Source organism: Mustela erminea, chromosome 10, assembly GCF_009829155.1.
Source record: "Mustela erminea isolate mMusErm1 chromosome 10, mMusErm1.Pri, whole genome shotgun sequence".
Classification (NCBI taxonomy): domain Eukaryota; kingdom Metazoa; phylum Chordata; class Mammalia; order Carnivora; family Mustelidae; genus Mustela; species Mustela erminea.
In genome coordinates this window covers 75056891-75076873 of record NC_045623.1, presented here as the reverse complement: position 1 = coordinate 75076873, position 19983 = coordinate 75056891, and the positions used below count along the sequence as shown (strand labels likewise).

The following is a 19983-nucleotide window of genomic DNA, read 5'->3' as shown; positions in this document are numbered from 1 at the left end:
GTTATGGTGGCCTAAGGAATGGAGAGGTAGCAGGAATGAAGAGGCGGAGATGGATTCCTTAGATACTTATGAGCTAAAAAAAAACTGGATGGGGTGCCTGGTGGGGCAAGTAGGAGAAATGAAGAATGACTTCTAAATTCCTGTATTGAGCAAACAGAAAGAAGAGGTAGCAGGGTTTTTAGGAGAGGGTAAGTACTGGGTCTGATGAGTCTGTGATAACAAGTGGGACACATCCAAGTGGAAGTGTCCCAAGAGGTTGGAATATGCCTGATTGGTGCTTGCAAGATAAACCTAAACTGGAAATAGAAACGTGGTCTGTAGTGCCTTATAGACATCAGCCACACCAGTGGATGGATTTGTTGGGTTTCCCAGAAAGTATAAATAGGAGTAAGAATAGAAGAAGGCCTACAAGAGAGCCCTGAGAGGGGCGCCTGGGTGGCTCAGTCAGTTAAGCATCTGCCTTTGGCTCAAGTCATGATCCCGGGGTCCTGGGATTGAGCCCCGCATCGGGCTCCCTGCTTGATGGGAAGCCTGCTTTTCCCTCTCCCACTCCCCCCGCTTGTGTTCCCTCTCTCACTGTCTCTCTGTCAAATAAATAAATAAAATCTTTTAAAAAAAGAAAAAAGAAAGAAAGAAAGAGTGAGCCCTGAGAAGCCCCCTAGTCTGAGGATCTGCAAAGGAAGGATGAACCTGCAAAGTTAATTGAGATGAAATGTCCAGAATTGTAAGGTAGTCAGTGGTAGAACGGGGTGTTTCAGAAGCCACAGCAGGAAAGTATTGAAGGCTGATGACTAATCAAGTAAAATAAGGTCTGAAAAACAATCCGGTGGATTTAGAAACAAGGAAGTTGTTGGTGACCTTTTAAATGCAGTTTCGGTGAAGCCATGGGAACAGAGGTCAAATTACAGTGAATTGAGAAGCAGGTGAGAAGGTAAAAACTGTACAGTACACTTTTGAGACGTTTAGCTCTTCCCAAGAAAAAAGGAGAAGGCAATTGCTGGAAGGAGACAAAAGTTTTTATTCAGATGAGAGAAGTGCTGTTAGCATGGACCCAGCAAAAGGGAAAAAGGATAAAATGACAGAGAAAAGGCAATAACTGAGAGAGTAGCACCCCCAGAAAAGGAATAAGGTGGAGAAATTCACCTAGAAAAGTGGAGGGACACTTGTATTGTGACAAAAAGGAAGCATGTGAGATCTGCATATTGGTAGCTTTGGTGGCAGGAAGTTGAGGAAATTCTTGTTTGGCGGTTTCTATTTTCTCTATGCAATGTGGGCATGATATCAGCCAGTGAGAGTGGGATTGGAGATGGTGTGCAAGGTCTGAGAAGAGCAGAGAAGGGCTGAACTAGCCTCGGTGAGTGAAGAACAGGAGCACCGTGACAGCGTGCAGATTTCTGGGCAGCTATGAGGTTGGGGACCTTTCGATGTCACAGCAGCGGTCTGCATGGTTGTGTAGGAGGTATTTTCCACCCCCCAACAGTATTCAGGCATCTAGCAGTGGGTGCAGAGAGCTTAGTTGAATCTATCCAGGTTTGGGTTTCATCAGGCAGATGAAATGGAAGGACAAAGGACAAGGAAGTGGATGATCTTGGCAAAAGGTTGAGATGATGTAGCTTAGAACCTAAGCTGCCTAAGAGGGTATAAAAGTGTTTTGGACTGGGGGTCCCAGTGAAGTCAGGCAAACACATATCTAGGAAGAGTTTAATGAAAGTAGTGTGATCAGAAAGTGGAATAATGGGGCACCTGAGTGGCTCAGCGGATTTAGCCTCTGTCTTTGGCTCAGGTCATGATCTCAGGGTCCTGGATCGAGCCCCACATCAGGCTCCCTGCTCAGCGGGGAGCCTGCTTCTTTCTCTCTCTCTGCCTGCCTCTCTGCTACTATCATCTCTGTCTGTCAAATAAATGAATAAAATCTTTAAAAAAAAAAAAAGTGGAATAATAAAGTTTGAGTAGTCCCATGTGATGGCAAGGCCCAGGGCGTAGCCATGGGATTGGGCGGCTGGAGTGAAATACAGGAGAGTCAAGATGTTGATATGGCCAGCCCCTCTAGATGATGGCAGGATTTGAGGATGGAAAAGGATGCTTGTGAGCCAGGTACCAAAGCCCTGGATGAATTAAGTATGTTGTTCTGGAGTCTGTATGCGATGATATGAATATGAGGTGGGGTAATGGTCAATAGAGCAGAGTGGCGTGAGCCTCAAAGTAGTAAGGGTGTTTACAGGAAAGAAGTGGAAGAAGGAACTGGGTTGGGCTTTGATGAGCAGACACAACCCCCACCCCCACTGCCAGTCCTGAGAACTTTGGGGCATAAGAGTATAAGCATCCTTGGGGTGCCTGGGTGGCTCAGTGGGTTAAGCCTCTGCCTTCGGCTCATGTCATGATCTCAGGGTGTTGGGATCGAGCCCCGCATCGGGCTCTCTGCTCAGCGGGAAGCCTGCTTCCTCCTCTCTCTCTCTCTGCCTGCCTCTCTGCCTACTCGTGATCTCTCTCTCTGTCAAATAAATTAAAAAAAAAAAAAAAAGAGTATAAGCAACCTCCACCAGGGAGGGCTCTGTGTAAGTGGCGCGTGGCGTAGAGCCAACTTTGGGGGCAGGCGGAGAGGAGGCAGAGCAGCTGTGGAGAAGCTAAGGGTGGAGGAGCCTGCTGGTGGGGAACAAAGGCTCTTGAGGGCAGAGTAAGAAGGCTGAGAAGGAAAGAAGGGTAGGAAATCAGGTCAGGGAGGGTGAAGCACAGAGCAGTGCAGGGCTGAGGAGAATGTGGGTAGAAAGGTGATGGTTGACCTAGAGAGTTAACGTTTTGTGGGGAGACTGCAGAAGTGATCTGAGAGGAAAAGTGGGGTCTGGGTAGAGAGTGAGGTAGGTCTGAGGAGACGATGAAGGCAGAGGGCGTTGTCAGAGGAAGGTGGGGGAAAGGTGGTCTCTGGGGAGAGGATGGAGGGAAAGGCAACTGTGAGGAAAAATGGGGCAGCTGGAGTCTGTAGGGAAGCGATGGGTAGCTAGAAGGATCTCAGAAGAAGGTACGAGGGAGGAAGCAGAAGGAAGGGAATCTATGAGGAGAAAGTGACCATTTGTAGCATATATACCCTGAGGGCAGAAGGGCAGGACACCCTGTCACTGAGCCTGAGGTCAGAAGGAAAATGTTTCTTTCCCTGTCTCTCTTTCCACACATGGAGCCGAGAGTGAGGAGTTGGGGTGAGAGCCCGAAGAGAAGGCCTCTGTCCTGTTCTGCAGGTGGAGCCTGCAGGAACAGGGGACAGTGACGGCCTTGTCTCTGAGGCCATCCGGGGACAGGGAGCCAGGCTGGCAGCCTGTGCCCTGGAGGCTTCTTGCTTTTAGAAATGTGTCTTTGATTTAGGGGAAAAAAGCCCTCTGAGAAATTTTATTTAGAAACAAGATCAGGTGACCTTTTGGTTTTTAATACCTCTTCTCGCTTGTCACTAAAGACTTTTAACTTTAGTACAATAGCCAGGGTTTTTGAGATTTTGTGATTTTAGTTTCCCTGTGTGAGGAAGAGCCATTTGTCTGCTATAGAAATGATTTATGGATGAGTCCAGATTTATTCATCACCTTTGAAAATGGAGAGGAAATTAAAAACAAAGAGTCCACTCCGGGCTGAAGACAAAGTAGGTTTGTGGTCCTTGCAGAAGACTTTGCCAAGGTTAAAAGGCCACAAACAAACCAATTTGGACCACGGTTCCTAATCCGGATTTTAATTTCATGTGCTTTGATTTTTCAGGCCATTTTCTCTCCAAGGTAAAATAATGACTATTTTAATTGGCTGCCACTTACGAGAGAGATTCCAATAAGCATGATGGCATACGTATATTTTTCTCTGGCATTCCGTGTGTGCTCCAGTCCTTATGATCAAGCTGGTGAGGCCGACTTTTACTGCATGCTGCATCCCATGATCAGTTGACTATAAATTAAATCCCCTTTTCCAAAAGCCATTTTCCATTAGTGCTAATTTGTTTGCTTCTCATTTCCACTGATCATTAGAGTCTCTGGTTGTGAGCACCAAATTGGAAATAATTTCCTTGACATTTCAAAAAAAATTTCCCTCCTTCTTGAACACCATTTGGCTGCAGCTAAAGAACATTATGGTTTGCAGAGGAACAGTTCACTCCAATTACAATTTAACTGACCGTTCATGGCACTGAATGCCTGTCCTTAGTGTCCAGAGATGACACCATTGCTGACATTGCTATTTTCTGTCATAGCTGTAAAATGCCTCATAGACTTTGCACCGGCCTTCTTGGATGGAGATTCTGCCACTGCACATGGCGGCTTTGGGAAGTTGGTAGTTTTATGGACCTACATATCATGGACATTCAGATATAACCATCCAAACAGGAGCTGGCTGATTCCTTCATCCAGTCACCAAGCATGCGTTTATTAAACATCTATTTCGTGCCAAGTTGTTATGCCAGACCCTGGAAATGCAAGATAGGGAAGACCAACCCCTGCCCTTGAGGAACTCACACTCCAGTGGGATGGAGGGTTAAGTTTTACAGCAGAGTAGGGGAAGAGATGGCATAGGTGGGACCACAGAACCAACAGCCCCCAGTTACCTTGGGGAATCAGCCAAAGGGCAAAAAGGAAGCTGGCCATTCTTGTTGGTAGAGCAACACTGAGATCCACAGGGCCCTGGAAGGGCCCAGGCAGTTGAGACGTGAGATGCGGTTAGCCTGGGCCCAAGTCTGAAGGGCCTCGTGTGCCACACAGTGTTTAGACTGTATCCTGTAGGCCAGTGGGAGAAATTGGGTGGTGAAGAAGGGAGGAAGGATAGAAGCTTGAGGGAAAGGCATTCAAGGAAGGTGTTATTTATGTATTGATTTTGGTTGGTGAAGATTGAGCAGGTGTTTAAAGAGAGTCAGAAAGATGGAAGCTGGAGGGGCAGACTCGTGTACAGGGAAGGGCTGGGTGCTGACCTGGTAGGGTATAGAAGGAAGTGTACCTCGTGGGCCCTATGTACTCTCTGAGGTAGAGAGCCAGTCAGCTGGGCATCCTTGATTCCTCCCCCACTTTCATCCTCCACTGCCAGTTTTCAGGTCCTGCTGCTTCTCCCTTCTCCAGAAATGTGTAGCATTTGTGCTTCTATCCAGCCTTACTGTCACCAGCATCTTCTGCTGAGATTAGGGGAACAGCCTCCTAACTGGTGCCACACTTCCAGCCTTGCCCCCTTATGGTCATCTTTCTACACTGCGGTCAAGAGGATATTTCTAAAGATTTTATTTATTTATATACTTATTTACTTATTTGACAGACAAAGATCACAAGTAGGCAGAGAAAAAGGGGGAAGCAGGCTCCCTGCTGAACAGGGAGCCCCATGCAGGGCTCGATCCCAGGACCCTGAGATCATGACCTGAGCCGAAGGCAGAGGCCTTAACCCACTGAGCCACCCAGGTGCCCCAAGAGGATATTTCTAAAACAAACTCTCTTCTTGTCAGCCTTGACTTAAAACCCTTCGGTACCTTCACATGGCCCTGGGGATCGTGTGCAGACACTGCAGCACAGCCTTCACAGCCCTTCACTCTCTGGCCTCTGCCTGTTGTCACAGTTTTATCCTTTGCCATTTCTACCCTCAGACTGTCCTTCAGATGTTCTGAGCAATCTCAGCCATGAAAATAGGAGCTCAGCTTTATATGAGGTGGTCTGTTGGCCCCGTGAGGTATTACCACCTCTCCTCAGGCAAGAGAACAGAAGCCTAGAGAGGTTAAGTACTTTATGTCAGGTCACACAGCTGGGAGATGTGCCACTTACAGAGAGATTTTAATAAGCATGATGGCATACATATATGTATGGCAATCATGGAGCCCTGGTGTCTATGTTCCTAACCACAGTCCTATAAATATGGCTTACAATCTCTCCTCTCTAAGCCTTTGCATATTTTATTTCCTCTACCTGAAAGACAATTTCATCACCTCTTCACTTGGCTGGCTGCAGATCCCCGTTTGGCCTGGTTGGCGTCTGTTCTGGAATGCCTTCCAGAGCAGCCACTACTTCACTCCCCCGCCCACAGCTGGGTTCTGTGTCCCTTGCTCACATTCCCACAGTGTCCTGTGCTTACCCCGGTAGTAGCACTTAGCATGCTGTTGACACTGAAGAGTCTAGAGGACTCTAAGCCGCCTCCAAATAGTATCTTTTTCATATGCATAGCGTAAGGATGGGACACACTTGTCTGCCACTATTTGTGGAATTTCATGTTTAATGGAATTGCTGACAGTGAGATTGGAGGTCAGGCAGAGAGACTCCTAATTGTGTTTGAGGCAACTTACTGAGGCCTTCATGCAATGTGACAGGACCAGAGGCCCAAGATGGGGAGGAGGGAGGCTGCTGACAGAGACGCAGGTCAGCCAAGAGAAGAGTTCATGGTGCGGGGGAATCAGGGAAGCAAGCTTTCTGGGCAGGAGGAATGCCTGTGGCAGCAGCAGGACAAGTGAGCAAAAGATTGACCCGTCCTCACAGAACTGAGCAATGAGGAGGTTAGAGACACTGGGTGAGGTGAAGGGAGTGGAGTGAGGGGGATAGGTGGCAGGGGAGGGAGAAGCCAAATCACAGTGGGTTGAGGGGAGACTGGTCAGTGGGGGAACAGGAAAGAGTGTGTAGAAGGTTTTTAAGAAGTTTGCTGTGAAGTGAGAAAACCAGAGAGACGTGGGCAGGGGGATGTGGGGTTGAGGGAAGTGCGGTTTGTTTTCATTTGGTTTTGTTTTAGGCGATATGCGAATTAAGTACGTTATCAAGAAGAATGCCTAAATAAAGAGAATGATGGAGGACACAGAAGAGGAGGGAGCAGTGGCTAGAGTGAGGGCCCTAAGGAGGCAGGATGGACGGATGGGGAGCCCCGGGAGGCGGGGAGGAAGACCGGAGGACAGGTGTGGGAACAGATCACATGGGAAGAATGAAGAGGACTGTGAGGATATTCTTGCCTCTTGGCTTTTTGTTAAACCCAAGAGTAGATGGAAGGGTAAGGAGCTGGGGAATCTCAGACATCACAGGCAAGTCACAGCACTGAGCGTATAGCTCGTGAGTGTGAATACTGGCTTGGTTGGAAGTGCAGGTTCAAGGTCACTGGAGTCTAGATTTTGTGCCCCTCCTACATGCTCCAGCACATCCTGGGATTTGCCCCATCAGAGCACTTTTCACTTTTCATTAAAATCGCCAGGTTGCCTTTCTCTCCACTGGCCACTCTCGGAAGCATCTTTTTTTTTTTTTTTTTAAAGATTTCATTAATTAATTTATTTGACAGAGATCACAAGCAGGCAGAAAGGCAGGCAGAGAGAGAGGGGGAAGCAGGCTCCCTGCCGAGCAGAGCCGGACTTGGAGCTCGATCCCAGGACCCTGAGATCATGACCTGAGCCAAAGGCAGCGGCCCAACCCACTGAGCCACCCAGGCGCCCCTCTTGGAAGCATCCTGAGGCCAAAGACTATGTTTGTCATGTTAACCAGTCCCACTCAACCCGTGCTTGGCTAAGAGTTGACACCCAGGACATTTGTTTAATTCATTACCCTGTGGGGTTAAGGAAATTAAAATTCTCATTACGAGCACAGTGCAACAGATGTGGAGCGCCCATTATGACCCAGGGATGATGCTAGCCCCCCAGATTGCAAAGATGGAAACTGTGGATGTTGAAACTGCTCGGCCGCATTTAGGGGAGCAGAAAGACAGGGGTGCCCAAACCGTCGTGAGCCTGAGGGAGAGGCCTGTAAATGAGCACCAAGGCGCGGCAGAGGGGGGAGGACAGGAGGCTTGAGCTAGAGAAAAAGAAATGATTTGACGTGGGGAATTTAGAAATCGGTTGTGAAGCCTGGGAAAGCTGGCAGCCACCTTTTAATTCCCACTGGAAGCAGTGACAAGGGGCGGGGGCCGGAGGTGTGGGGATTGCAGTGAACGGAGGTCAGATTTCAGTTGTAGACAGAAGTTCTCAGGGCTGAGATGTTTGAAACTCTATCTTGAGGGTAATGAGAAAGAGCTGAAGAGTCTGAAGCAGGGAAGTCTGTCAAATTTGCATTTTTTAAAGATTTATTTATTTGAGAAAACACACAAGCGCGCGCTTGCGGAAACATTGGGAAGGGACAGCCCGAGGGAGAGAATCTCAAGCAGAGTCCCAGCTGAGCACAGAGCCTGACATGGGGCTCCATCCCAGGACACTGACTGAGATCATGACCTGAGCCAAAAATCAAGAGTCAGATGCTTAACCAATTGAGCCACCCAGGCACCCCAGGGACTTAGGATTTGAAGAGTGTGTGAAATATAAGGAGGAAGACTTCCACTGGTTCTTCAGATACAGGCATCTGGACCTCAGGAGGAAGGCCCAGGCTGACAGTATGGGTTTGGGAGTCCTGAGGCCTGCACTATAATACAAAAGGGTGGGAGTGAAAATTATGAAGTGTGAGAAGACAACTGAGAATAGAATGGAGCTGCAAAGGAGCCTGAAGAGAATCCAGTGAGGGACAGAACCAGGAGAGAGTGAGGTCAGGAGAGAAATGTTCAGAGAGTCATCCACAATCCATCAGAGGCCAAGCAAGATGGACTGCAAGTTAGCCACAGAATCTGACAACAGAGGTTATTGGTGACGTTTTGGAACACAGGGGAGAGGAGAATCACTGCTTTGGGTTTTATGGAGAAAGCCTGCACTTTGGAGTTTTACACAATCTGAGTGCAGTTTCTGTTTCCACCCCTGTTTAGCTGTGAGACCTTCAATAAATGAGCAAACCTCCCTAAACCTTGGCTTTTACATCTGAAAACTGGGGATAATTATAACTACCTCCTCGGGAACTTAAGAAGATTAAAACAAATAATGTCCATAAAATATATTCTATGTGACTAGCTCTTAGAAACACTAAAAAACATTGGTTTCTTCTGCCATCATTCCATCTGTCCTCCCTGCACCATTAAAGACACATAATGTGTCCCCTTCTATTTGGTAGTCAAAAAGAAGCTCAGATACAAAATTTACCCTAGCAACTCCCTCCTGAAATTGGGACATTTCTTTCCTTTTCCCGCTGTTTTCTTCTTCTTAATTCTTTTTAAAATTGTACTTACTGGTTGTTTGGGGTTTGGGGGGAATGGGTTTGTAATCTTCATCAAGTCTTATTTTGTGGATGAAAGACCTAAATGTGAGACAGGAATCCACCAAAATCCTAGAGGAGAACACAGACAGGAACCTCTTTGACTTCAACCATAGCAACTTCTTGCTAGGCACGTCTCCAAAAGTATGGGAAACAAAGGCAAAATTGAATGATTGGGACTCCATCAAGATTAAAAAGCTTTTGCACAGCAAAGGAAACAGTTGACAAAACCAGAAGACAACTGACAGAATGGGAGAAGGGATTTGCAAATGTCTTATCAGATAAAGGGCTAGTATCCAAAATCTATAAGGCACTTATCAAGCTCAACACCCAAAGAACAAATAATCCAGTCAAGAAATGGGCAGAAGACATAAACAGACATTTCTTTTAAGAAGACATACAAATGGCCAACAGACACATGAAAAAGTGCTCAACATGACGTATCAGGGAAATATAAATCAAAACCACAGTGAGATACCACCTCACACTGGTCAGTCAGAAACAGCTAAAATTAACAAGTCAGGAAACAACAGATGTTGGTAAGGATGCGGAGAAAGGGGAACCCTCCTACATTGTTGGAGGGAATGCAAGCTCCTGTAGCCACTCTGGAAAACAGTATGGAGGGTTCTCAAGAAGTTAAAAATAGACCACCTTACAACCCAGCAATTCCATTACTAGGTATTTATGCCAAAGATATAAATGTAGTGATCTGAAGGGGCACCTGCACCCCAATATTCATAGCAGCAGTGTCCACAATAGCCAAACTATGGAAAGAGCCCAGCTGTCCATTGACAGATGAATGGATGAAGAAGATGTGGCATATATATATATATATAATGCAGCCATCAAAAATGAAATCTTGCCACTTGCAATGACGCGGATGGAACCTAGAGGATATTATGCTAAGCGAAATAAGTCAATCAGAAAAAGACAATTATATGATTTCACTTATATGTAGAATTTTAAAAACAAAACAGAGGTGCATAAGGGAAGAGAAGGAAAAATAAGACAAAACCAGAGAGGGAGACAAACCAGAAGAAACTTTGAACTGGTAGGAAACGAACTGAGGGTTGCTGGAGGGGAGGACGGTGGCGGGGGTGGAGCAGGCAACTGGGTACAGGCATTAAGGACACGTGATGCATTGAGCACTGGGTTTTTACGTACAACCGATAAATCACTGAACTCTGCCTCTGAAACTAATAATATAATATATGTTAATTGAATTTAAATAAAATTTTTGAAAGTCTTATTTTGAAGAAAAGTTGAAAAAATAAATAAGTGGCTGGAGACTCTTGACTAAACCTAACTGTGATCCTTATCTCTCCTACCTCTCCAAACCTCCCTGACAGAACACTAAAGTAATATAGATAGGCAGGGAGCCTGGGTGGCTCAGTTAGTTAAGCCTCTGACTCTTGGTTTCTGCTCGGGTCATGATCTCAGGGTCATGAAATTGAGGCCCGCTTCAGGCTTAAGTTTGTCTCTCCATCTCTGCCCTCCCCCACCTCTAAAAAAATAAATAAAACCTTAAGAAAATAAACATAGGTTCACGTGGGTACCTCAGTTGGTTAATTGTCAGCCTTTGGCTGGGGTCATGATCCCAGGGTCCTGATTCTCCCTCTCCTCTCTCCCTACTTGTGTTCTCACTGTCTCTCTCTATATATTTATAAAATAAAATCTTTTTTAGATTTATTTTTATTCATTTGACACAGAGAGAGAGAGATCACAAAGTAGGCAGAGAGGCAGGTAGGAGAGAGGGGAAGCAGGCTTCCTGCTGAACAGAGAGTCCTATGCGGGGCTCAATCCCAGGACCCTGAGATCATGACCTGAGCCGAAGGCAGAGGTTTAACCCACTGAGGCCCACCCAGTGTGCCCGCTAAACAAATCTTTTTATTTTATTATTTTTTGAGATTTTACTTATTTATTTTACAGACAGAGATAGGCAGAGAGGCAGGCAGAGAGAGAGGAAACAGGCTCCCCCCGCTGAGCAGAGATCCTGATGCGGGGCTCCATCCCAGGACACCGGATCATGACCCGAGCCGAAGGCAGAGGATTTAACCCACTGAGCCATACAGGCGCCCCTAAATAAATCTTTTTTAAAAAGAAATACAAAAAGGTATTAAGTCACAAAAGTTCAGAGAAGGAGGCAACAACCAGATGAAAGCTGGACAAATATTTGAAAGGTAGAAGGCAAATGGGAAGGCAAGTGGCTTAAAAACATGCTAAGAATTACAAATTAGGGGCGCCTGGGTGGCTCAGTGGGTTAAAGCCTCTGCCTTCGCCTCAGGTCATGATCCAGAGTCCTGGGATCGAGCCCCGCATCGGGCTCTCTGCTCAGCGGGGAAGCCTCCTTCCTCCTCTCTCTCTGCCTACTTGTGATCTCTGTCTGTCAAATAAATAAATAAAATTTAAAAAAAAAATTACAAATTAAGTGCCCACAAGGGGAGATTACCAACAAGAAACAGTCAGTTTCACGCCATGTTAATCTCTATAAAGCTTAGTGCCTTGGAGACCCGAGTTAGCCCAGGTTAGACATGAGGTAAGGGGCTAAACACAGGGGAACTTGCTGAGTCAGTATGCCCAGCCCTTTGTCCCCACCCCTTTCTCCTTTTGAGAAGGAGTGAGGCCTCCTTTCTCAAAAGCCACATGCCCACTCTAAATTCTCGTGCTGCATAAGGAGGAAAGGAAATTGAATTCTGGAGGCCTTCATACTCAGAGAATCTCAGGCATAGTTTGAAAGGCAGGGATGAGAAATAGGGGAGAGGGTGCCTGGGTGGGCTCAGTGGGTTAAAGCCTCTGCCTTCAGCTCAGGTCATGATCTCAGGGTCCTGGGATCGAGTCCTGTATCAGGCTCTCTGCTCAGCAGGAGTCTGCTTTTTCCTCTCTCTCTCTGCCTACTTGTGATCTGTCTGTCTAATAAATAAATAAAATATTTTTAAAAAGAAAGAAAGAAAAGAAAAGAAAAATGAAATAGGGGAGAAAACTGAGTGATGGCAAGAAACCCTACACCCTGTGTGGTGGCAGCCCTGCTCCTCCCCCACCTCCACTCCCAGGATGCCACATGCCAGGAATCTAGCACCCCCAACCCTCTCACCGCACCCCATCCCTGGAAAGTAGAGAAGTACTGAAAGACCCCCAGGAGGAAGGAAAAGCCCTCCACTGAGTGACATTTATGTATTCGTCAATGAAAAGACTAGTCATTGCCTGATAAAGAAATTTCCAAAACCCAAAGGACATAGCACCTGCTCGAAAGAGCCCACCAAGGACCCAGAACACTAACTGAAAGAGACCTGCAATCAAACATACCATCCCACCATTTCAGAAAAGTGTTTAAAAGCATTGAGAATGAAAAAACAAGCCACGGTCCATAGCACACGAATCAGAATGACGTCAGACTTCTCAACCAGCAGCGCTGGGAAGGCTCAATCCAAGGGAAGTTTACTCCTCACATGGAATTATATACCCAACCAATATAACACGAGGTCATATACTCGGAGACTTTCAAGGATACACACGAAAAAGTAATTTTCATTTCTTAGGAAACTACTGAGGAATGTGCTTCGACAAAACAAGAGAGTGAACCAAAAAAGGAGGAAGAGCTAGGTCAGGAGATGGGACAGTCAACAGAGAAAACTGGCAAAAGGAAATCCCAGAACAACATTTGTGTGCCAGGTTTAGGAAAGCAAGTGGTCCCGAATGGGGCAGAAAGACTGACGTCTGTGGGAAAGACGTTGCCAGGGAAAAGATGGAACTGATCAGTTAGGGGCTGAACGTTTGGAAAAACAGCTATGTATTTGGAACATTTGGAAGAAAATCGCTCTAGGTACTCAGAAATCTACACAATTGAAAAAAGAAGCAATGATTCATCCAGGTAAAGCCCAACTTGCAAGAGAAAGAAAATGTAATTGTAGTTTACAGCTTGAGTGAACAGTGTTTGTCTACCTGGTCAATAATGTAAACACTAACAATCGATTTAACTATAAATTTTGGAAAACTATATTGTGAGGATAAGGGGAGAAAAAATGGAAGTGAGCCTGCGATGAGAAACTAATTGCTCAAGGGCTAGGGCAAGACGTAAATACAGCCTAAAGCAGGTTAAGTAAAGTAAGGATAATCTGGGGCTGTCATAACAAAGCAAGACAGACATGGGGGTGGGGTGGCCTTAAACAATAGAAGCTAGTTATCTCAAGGTCTGGAGGTTCTGATCAAGGTGTCTGAGATCAAAGGATTGCAGGACTGGTTTCTTCTGAGGCTCCTCTCCTTGGCTTCCAGTCTGACTCCAGATCTCATGTTCATCCCTTGTACCACAAGATCCGAGTCTCCCCCAGGGCCCCGGCAGTGCCCCATCTCCCCGTCTCCCACTGTACCTCACACAGTGCCACAGGACGAGCCTGTGCTGCATGTTCAGGGGCCTCACTGTGACTTCTCAAGCTGCCATCTGTGGTTTCCTTTCCCCATTAAAGAAAGGGTAAGATAGGGCGCCTAGGTGGCTCAGTGGGTTAAGCCGCTGCCTTCGGCTTAGGTCATGATCTCAGGGTCCTGGGATCGAGTCCCGCATTGGGCTTTCTGCTCGGCAGGGAGCCTGCTTCTCTCTCTCTCTCTCTCTCTCTCTGCCTGCCTCTCCATCTACTTGTGATCTCTCTCTCTCTCTGTCAAATAAATAAATCTTTAAAAAAAAAAAAAAAGGAAAGGGTAAGATAGGGAAGATCCAAGGAAATGTCAGGGGCCATAATGGGGAGCGCCCAGCTGGACATTTCCCACCCCCCATGTCCCAGAATTGCTGGGTGTGTCTCTGATGGGCTTAACCCACTGAGCCACCTAGGCGCCCTATCTTACCCTTTCTTTAATGGGGAAAGGAAACCACAGATGGCAGCTTGAGAAGTCACAGTGAGGCCCCTGAACATGCAGCACAGGCCCGTCCTGTGGCACTGTGTGAGGTACAGTGGGAGACGGGGAGATGGGGCACTGCCGGGGCCCTGGGGGAGACTCGGATCTTGTGGTACAAGGGATGAACATGATCCTAGAAAGAGCCCACCAATGGCAGCAGGGGGTAGAGGGTGGGGGACAGCTAGGTGGGCACAGGGTGCTTCCCTGCCTTATAAAGCTAATGGTGGTGTTTCAACTCTTCTTCCCTTGGGTCCAGAACAACCACTCATCCCCATTTTCTTGAGGACGGGTTTGGCTGTTGAAGGTGGCCACCGCCTCTGAAAGTTATTCTCAGACTTAGGGCTATAATGTCATTCGCAGTGATTGATGTTTGATCCTAGGAGGGATTTTGGTCATTTTTGTGTTTAGGTTGATCCACAGTCATTCACCTGGCTGTTAAGGCTGACAGGATTTCGTGGCTGTCTCCATCCCCAAGGCTACGTGGACGCCCTTCCCAGGAGCACATACCCAGTGTCCTCTGGGGACTAGTGGAGGTTGGTGTGTATGTATGTCTGTCTCCGTGAGCCTCAGATTATTGCTTCCTAATAAAATTCTGATAGCTGGGCCCCATCAATATCTCAAATACATGTGAGGAAACGTTAATTTAGAATCAATTTTAGGATGTTTCAGACTGTAAAGTCCTTTTAACTAGATCTCTGGCGAAGATGTAGAAGCACTTTATGGGACTGTAAATTTCATGTTGAACAGTCTTCGTGAAATACACATCTCCCCTACACACAAGCTGTTCTCTCCATATCAATCATGGCCCCTGCAAGTAATGTTTCACAAATATTCTGTAAATCACAGAAAACCCCATGATAATGTGAAATATGACTTTCACTTGTCTGTTAGACAAAAGAATCACACATGCCTCTCTCCCATCAGCACTAACATTTGTTATGGATAATAACACTTTCAATCACAACTATTTTTGGAAAACGGGTTTATTTTAAACCTTCCCTCCCCCACTGAAAACACTCTCCCAAGGACACAGACTCCTACAAACCACAGCCCATTAATCCAACTATGGAATGGAAACTTTCTTCTTACTAACTTTTTTTTTTTAAGTTGTTTTTAAGAGAGTTTGTATAAAAGCCCAAGGTACAAGGTTAAGGAGCATTTTTCCTTAGCTGATTGGTATGAGAAGGGCCAGGTCTCTAAAGACCCCCAAATCTCTGGCCCTAGGTGAAGTAAGGGGTGAAAGCGACTCAGGTTTTTAGCAAGCACCTTCATTTCAGCTGGTTCTTTAGTTGCTGGCATCCACAGAGGATCCAAGGAGCTAAAACGTTAGCTCTTAAAGGTGAAGTAGACATTTACCACCTTAATTTTTTTTAAGGATTTTATTTATTTATTTGACAGAGAGAGAAATCACAAGTAGGCAGAGCAGTAGGCAGAGAGAGCGGGGAAGCAGGCTCCCTGCTGAGCAGAGAGCCCAAAGTAAGGCTCGATCCCAAGACCCTGAGATCATGACCTGAGCCGAAGGCAGAGACTTAACCCACTGAGCCACCCAGGCACCCACCCTACCTAACCTTGATACTCTTAACACCTTTACAACACAGCTAAATCCTCTCTGTTCAAGTAGGGAGATGATCAGTTCTAGAGGTGTATTTTGAATGTCACAACATCTACATGGGTGACAGAGGCTCACCCCACCTCAAGCCAATTGTTGGAAAAGCGAAATCCGTAGAGTAACCTGTGGGACTTGCACAGTTCTAAATATTAGGAGACCTGTCTGTTTTCCCTTCTCTGTAGCCAACTTGAGGACTCACTGACCATGACCTCTATAAAGGAGCAGGCAGCAATTAGCCGCCTCTTGAGTTTTCTACAAGACTGGGACAATGCTGGCAAAGTCGCAAGGAGTCACATCCTTGACAATTTCATCAAGACCAACCAAGGCAAGACCTCTCCTGAACTGGAGCAGGAGTTTTCCCAGGGAGCCAGCTTGTTCCTGGTTCGCCTGACGACCTGGCTGAGACTCATGTATCCTTTGCTGAACAGAAATAAGTTGGGCAATCTTCAAAGGAGAAAAGGAATGAGGATTATTGGGACAGCTTTTCTCTTGATTCTCCCTAAAACTATAGATCAGGACAGCTGGTGACCAAAGTAGCATCCACAAAGTCAAGCACTCCCACCCTCCCTGTCTTCCCTCCCTATATGTGTATCCTCATTTTCATCCCACTCCCGTCAGATCTGATGCGGGTATTCCTCTCCCTGTCCTCAGGGTCTTTATTCTTTCTCTCTGATGGACTTCCCTTTTGCCTCCCTACCAGCTTTTTCATCGGCATTTACATACACTCAAATTTCTTCCACCTTAAAAAATTAAATTAAATCCCCATCTCAACCACTATTCCACCTAGTTCCTGCCCTTCATGGTAAAGCTTCTTGAAAAGGTTATTGACTTTCCCTGTCTACGCTGCTTCATCTCCCTTTTCTCCTCCGCCCCCTGCAATCTGACTTCTGTCCCCTTCACTGATGCAGGTCTTGCCAAGGTTACCGCTGTTGTTCTAATTGCAAAACCCAGTGACTGCATCCTCGGTCATTCCACATGACCTCCCAGCGGCATTTGTCAACCATTACCACTTGTCAAAAAACTCTTCCCTGAAACTAACATAATGTTATATGTCAATTAAACTTCAATAAGAAGAAAGAGAGAGAGAGAAAGAAAGAGAAAAGAAGGGGGGAAAAGCACATACAGATCATCACAAAAACAAAAAACTACCCACTCTTCCCTTGGTTTCTGTGATACCAATTCTCTTGGTTTTCTCCTTTCTTTCGGTCCGTTCCTCTTTTGCTTCAGCCATCCCTGAAATGTGGATCTCCCTTGGGACTCCCCATCCACATCCCTCTCCCGCAGTGACCTAATCTATCGTGATGATGTCAGCACCACTCCAGGTTAAGGGCTCTCAGTTGTGTACCCCTACCTGCATTTCTCTCTGGAATCTGAGTTCTATACCTATTCATCCAACAACCGTCTCCACTTCCACCCCACACAATGACTCTTATTTTCTGGCTTGGAAAACTGGGTGAATGGGGTGCCATTATGTGGGAAGAGAAAAGGAGTTGGGGTAGATAAGTCTGGTTTGGGACATGTTGTGTTGGAGGTGTCCATGCTCAGGAGTCCCCGAGAGAAATTGGGGTTGAAGACAGATTTGAAAATTTGGGTTATGCATACATTTCAGGATATTCCTGCACTATGTGCCTATAGCATTCCATGGATCATCTCAGATCCTTTTTTCCCCCTAAGACTTTACTTTTTAATAATCTCTACACCCAGTGTGAAGTTTGAACTCACAACCCTGAGATCAAGAGTCACACTCTCTACCAACCAAGCCAGCCAGGTGCCCCTCAGATCCTTTTATTATATATTTTTCTCCTTGCCTGAACTTTCTCCTTTCCTCCAAAGCTACTCCTTATTTGACTAATTCTTACTCCACCATTCAGACCTCAGTCTAAACATCCTTTCCTCAGGAAGCCCTTTTCTGAGCCCTAAACTAGCCTTGGTTCCCCTGTTACATATCCTCATGGAAGCCCCTCTGTCTTCATCACTATAACATTGTGTTTGTACTTGCTTAATTGGCTCAGTCGATTAAGCGTCCGACTCTTAATTTCAGCTCAGATCATGATCTCAGGATTCTAAAATTGAGCCCTGTGTCAGGTTCCATGCACTCAGCAGGGATCTGCTCGGGATTTTCCCTCTCCTTCTCCCTCTGCCCCTACCCCCTACCCCTGTGTGCTCTTGTGCATGCACATGCTCTCTGTCAAATAAATAGCTCTTTTAAAAAATATCTCGGGCACCTGGGTGGCACAGTTGGTTAAGCGCCTGAGTCTTGGTTTAGTCTCAGGTCATGATCTCAGGTTTGGGAGATGGAGTCCCACGTCTGACTCCATGCTCAGCACAGCCTGCTTAAAATTTCTCTCTCCCTCTTCCTCTCCCTCTGCCTCTCCCCTCACCTATCTCTCTCTCTCTCAAATAAATAAATAAGTCTTTTTAAAAAATCTCTCTTCCCGGGGCGCCTGGGTGGCTCAGTGGATTAAGCCGCTGCCTTCGGCTCAGGTCATGATCTCAGTGTCCTGGGATCGAGCCCCGCATCGGGCTCTTTGCTCAGCGGGAGCCTGCTTCTCTCTCTCTCTCTCTGCCTGACTCTCCGCCGACTTGTGATCTCTCTGTCAAATAAATAAATAAAATCTTAAAAAAAAAAAATATCTCTTCCCCACTGGATTATAGGCTCTGTGAGGGCAGGAATCACCTCTGTTCTCTTCATCTCTATATTCTTAATTCCCAGGATCATGCCTAACACATAAGGGGTACATACTACATGTTTGTTCAGTAAAGGAAGGAGTGAACCAGAGCCTGCAGCTGGGCAGAACTAAAGGCTTCAGTAACCACAGCTCTCTTTTTCTCACAGTTAAGTCATCAATAAAATTTCTAATCAGACTCGGGCCCAGAACAGGCCAAGGGGAATACCATTGATGTCTCTAGGTTGACCCAATGTCCTCAGACATTAGTGTGCATAAAAGAGGTTTAAGTTGCAGATCAACAGTCTGCCTCCCCACCCTCAACCCGCTGTTCTGATGTAGTAGATTAAGGGAGGCTCCCTGGCCTCTTTGTTTCTAATACGCACTTTGACAGGGAACCCTGGTCCTTATGCCCATCTACTTCCTGAGGAGACAATCTCAGACAGGTGAATGACCTTCCAGATTTCAGATGAGTGAATGACCTGTCCAGGTCTCTCATGGTCCAAAGATGACACCTTGAGAAACATGAACACCCATAATTTGGCTTCCACCTCACAACCTGTGACACTAACCTCCCCAAGGTTACCAGCAACCTCTTGGTCACCAAATCTAGACCACCCTCTCTGCCCTCCTCATCTTACTTGGCAGCATTTTCCATGTGACCTCAGGAGGAGGTGAGTGAGGCAGGGTTGTACAAGTACAGGGTCAAATCCCATCTTCAGTCAGAATTTTAGTATTTTATTAATCATGGATTTTTTTTTTAATTATTTGATCGCTGTGTGGTTTGAGGCCCCTCAAAATGTCACAACTGAAGCACGTGCCTCACTCACCTCCCCCTAGTCCCGGCCTTGCTTGACCACCGCCCCTTCCTATGCTGTCCAGTCCCCCGCCTTCTCCCATGGCCGGTTCTCAGTCTCTGTGGCAGGATTTTTCCTCCCCGCCCCTGAAGTGGTAGTGTCCTCTTCTTACTCAGTCATTGCCCTCACCGCCCTCGGCACTGTATCCTCCTTCCCCATCTCCCAAGTGCCAGTCAGAACACCCAGTGTTTACAAGACACTACGGCACACTTATTGAATGAATGAAAGAACCGTGCTTTCAGACAACTATTTGTTCACTGCCTACACCTGACACCATGCATAATTCCCTAACTTTTTGAGACCTTGTCATAAACAGAGAAAAGAGACCAGCTGAAGTGATGTCGTGTGTTACGTGAGTTGACCCCACGCCGCCTCCTCAGTCTTCTAGTTATGGTGGATCGGAAGGAAAACAAATCAACATAACATCATTATGTCTTGTAAAATTGACTACCACCTAGTCTCACATTAGCCTCAAACCCCTTTTTTAACCTCGAATTTCCAGAAGAGACCAGTAAAACTAAAGATTTATTTATTATAATGACAAAAGTATTAGTTACCATTTATTGAGTCTTTTTATGCTCTAGGCACTGAGCTATGTGATGTACAAATATCATCTCATTTGAGCCTAATGCCAAGCATAATAGGTGCTTGGCATTATCCCATTTTAGAAATAAGAGAGATGAGCTTTGGGGCGCCTGGGTGGCTCAGTCGTTAGGCGTCTGCCTTCAGCTCAGGTCATGATCCCAGGGTCCTGGGATCGAGCCCCGCATCCCGCGGGCAGGATGCCTGCTTATCTGTCTCCCACTCCCCCTGCTTGTGTTCCCTCTCTCACTGTCTCTCTCTCTCTCTTTCTCTCTGTCAAAGAAATAAATAAAATCTTTTAAAAAGAGAGAGAGAGA

The 19983-nt window shown here is 46.4% G+C and overlaps 1 protein-coding gene across 1 annotated transcript in view; it reads left to right on the top strand.

The window, feature by feature from the left end:
- The window catches only part of ARMH1 (armadillo like helical domain containing 1), a 54556-nt gene that overhangs the window by 1277 nt on the left and 33296 nt on the right, over positions 1-19983 (top strand). Inside the window, exons 2-3 of the mRNA XM_032303737.1 lie at positions 14361-14485; positions 15744-15971. Of these exons, the coding sequence (XP_032159628.1) occupies positions 15766-15971 (206 nt within the window). The 5' untranslated portion in view covers positions 14361-14485; positions 15744-15765. The remainder of the gene's footprint in view (positions 1-14360; positions 14486-15743; positions 15972-19983) is intronic.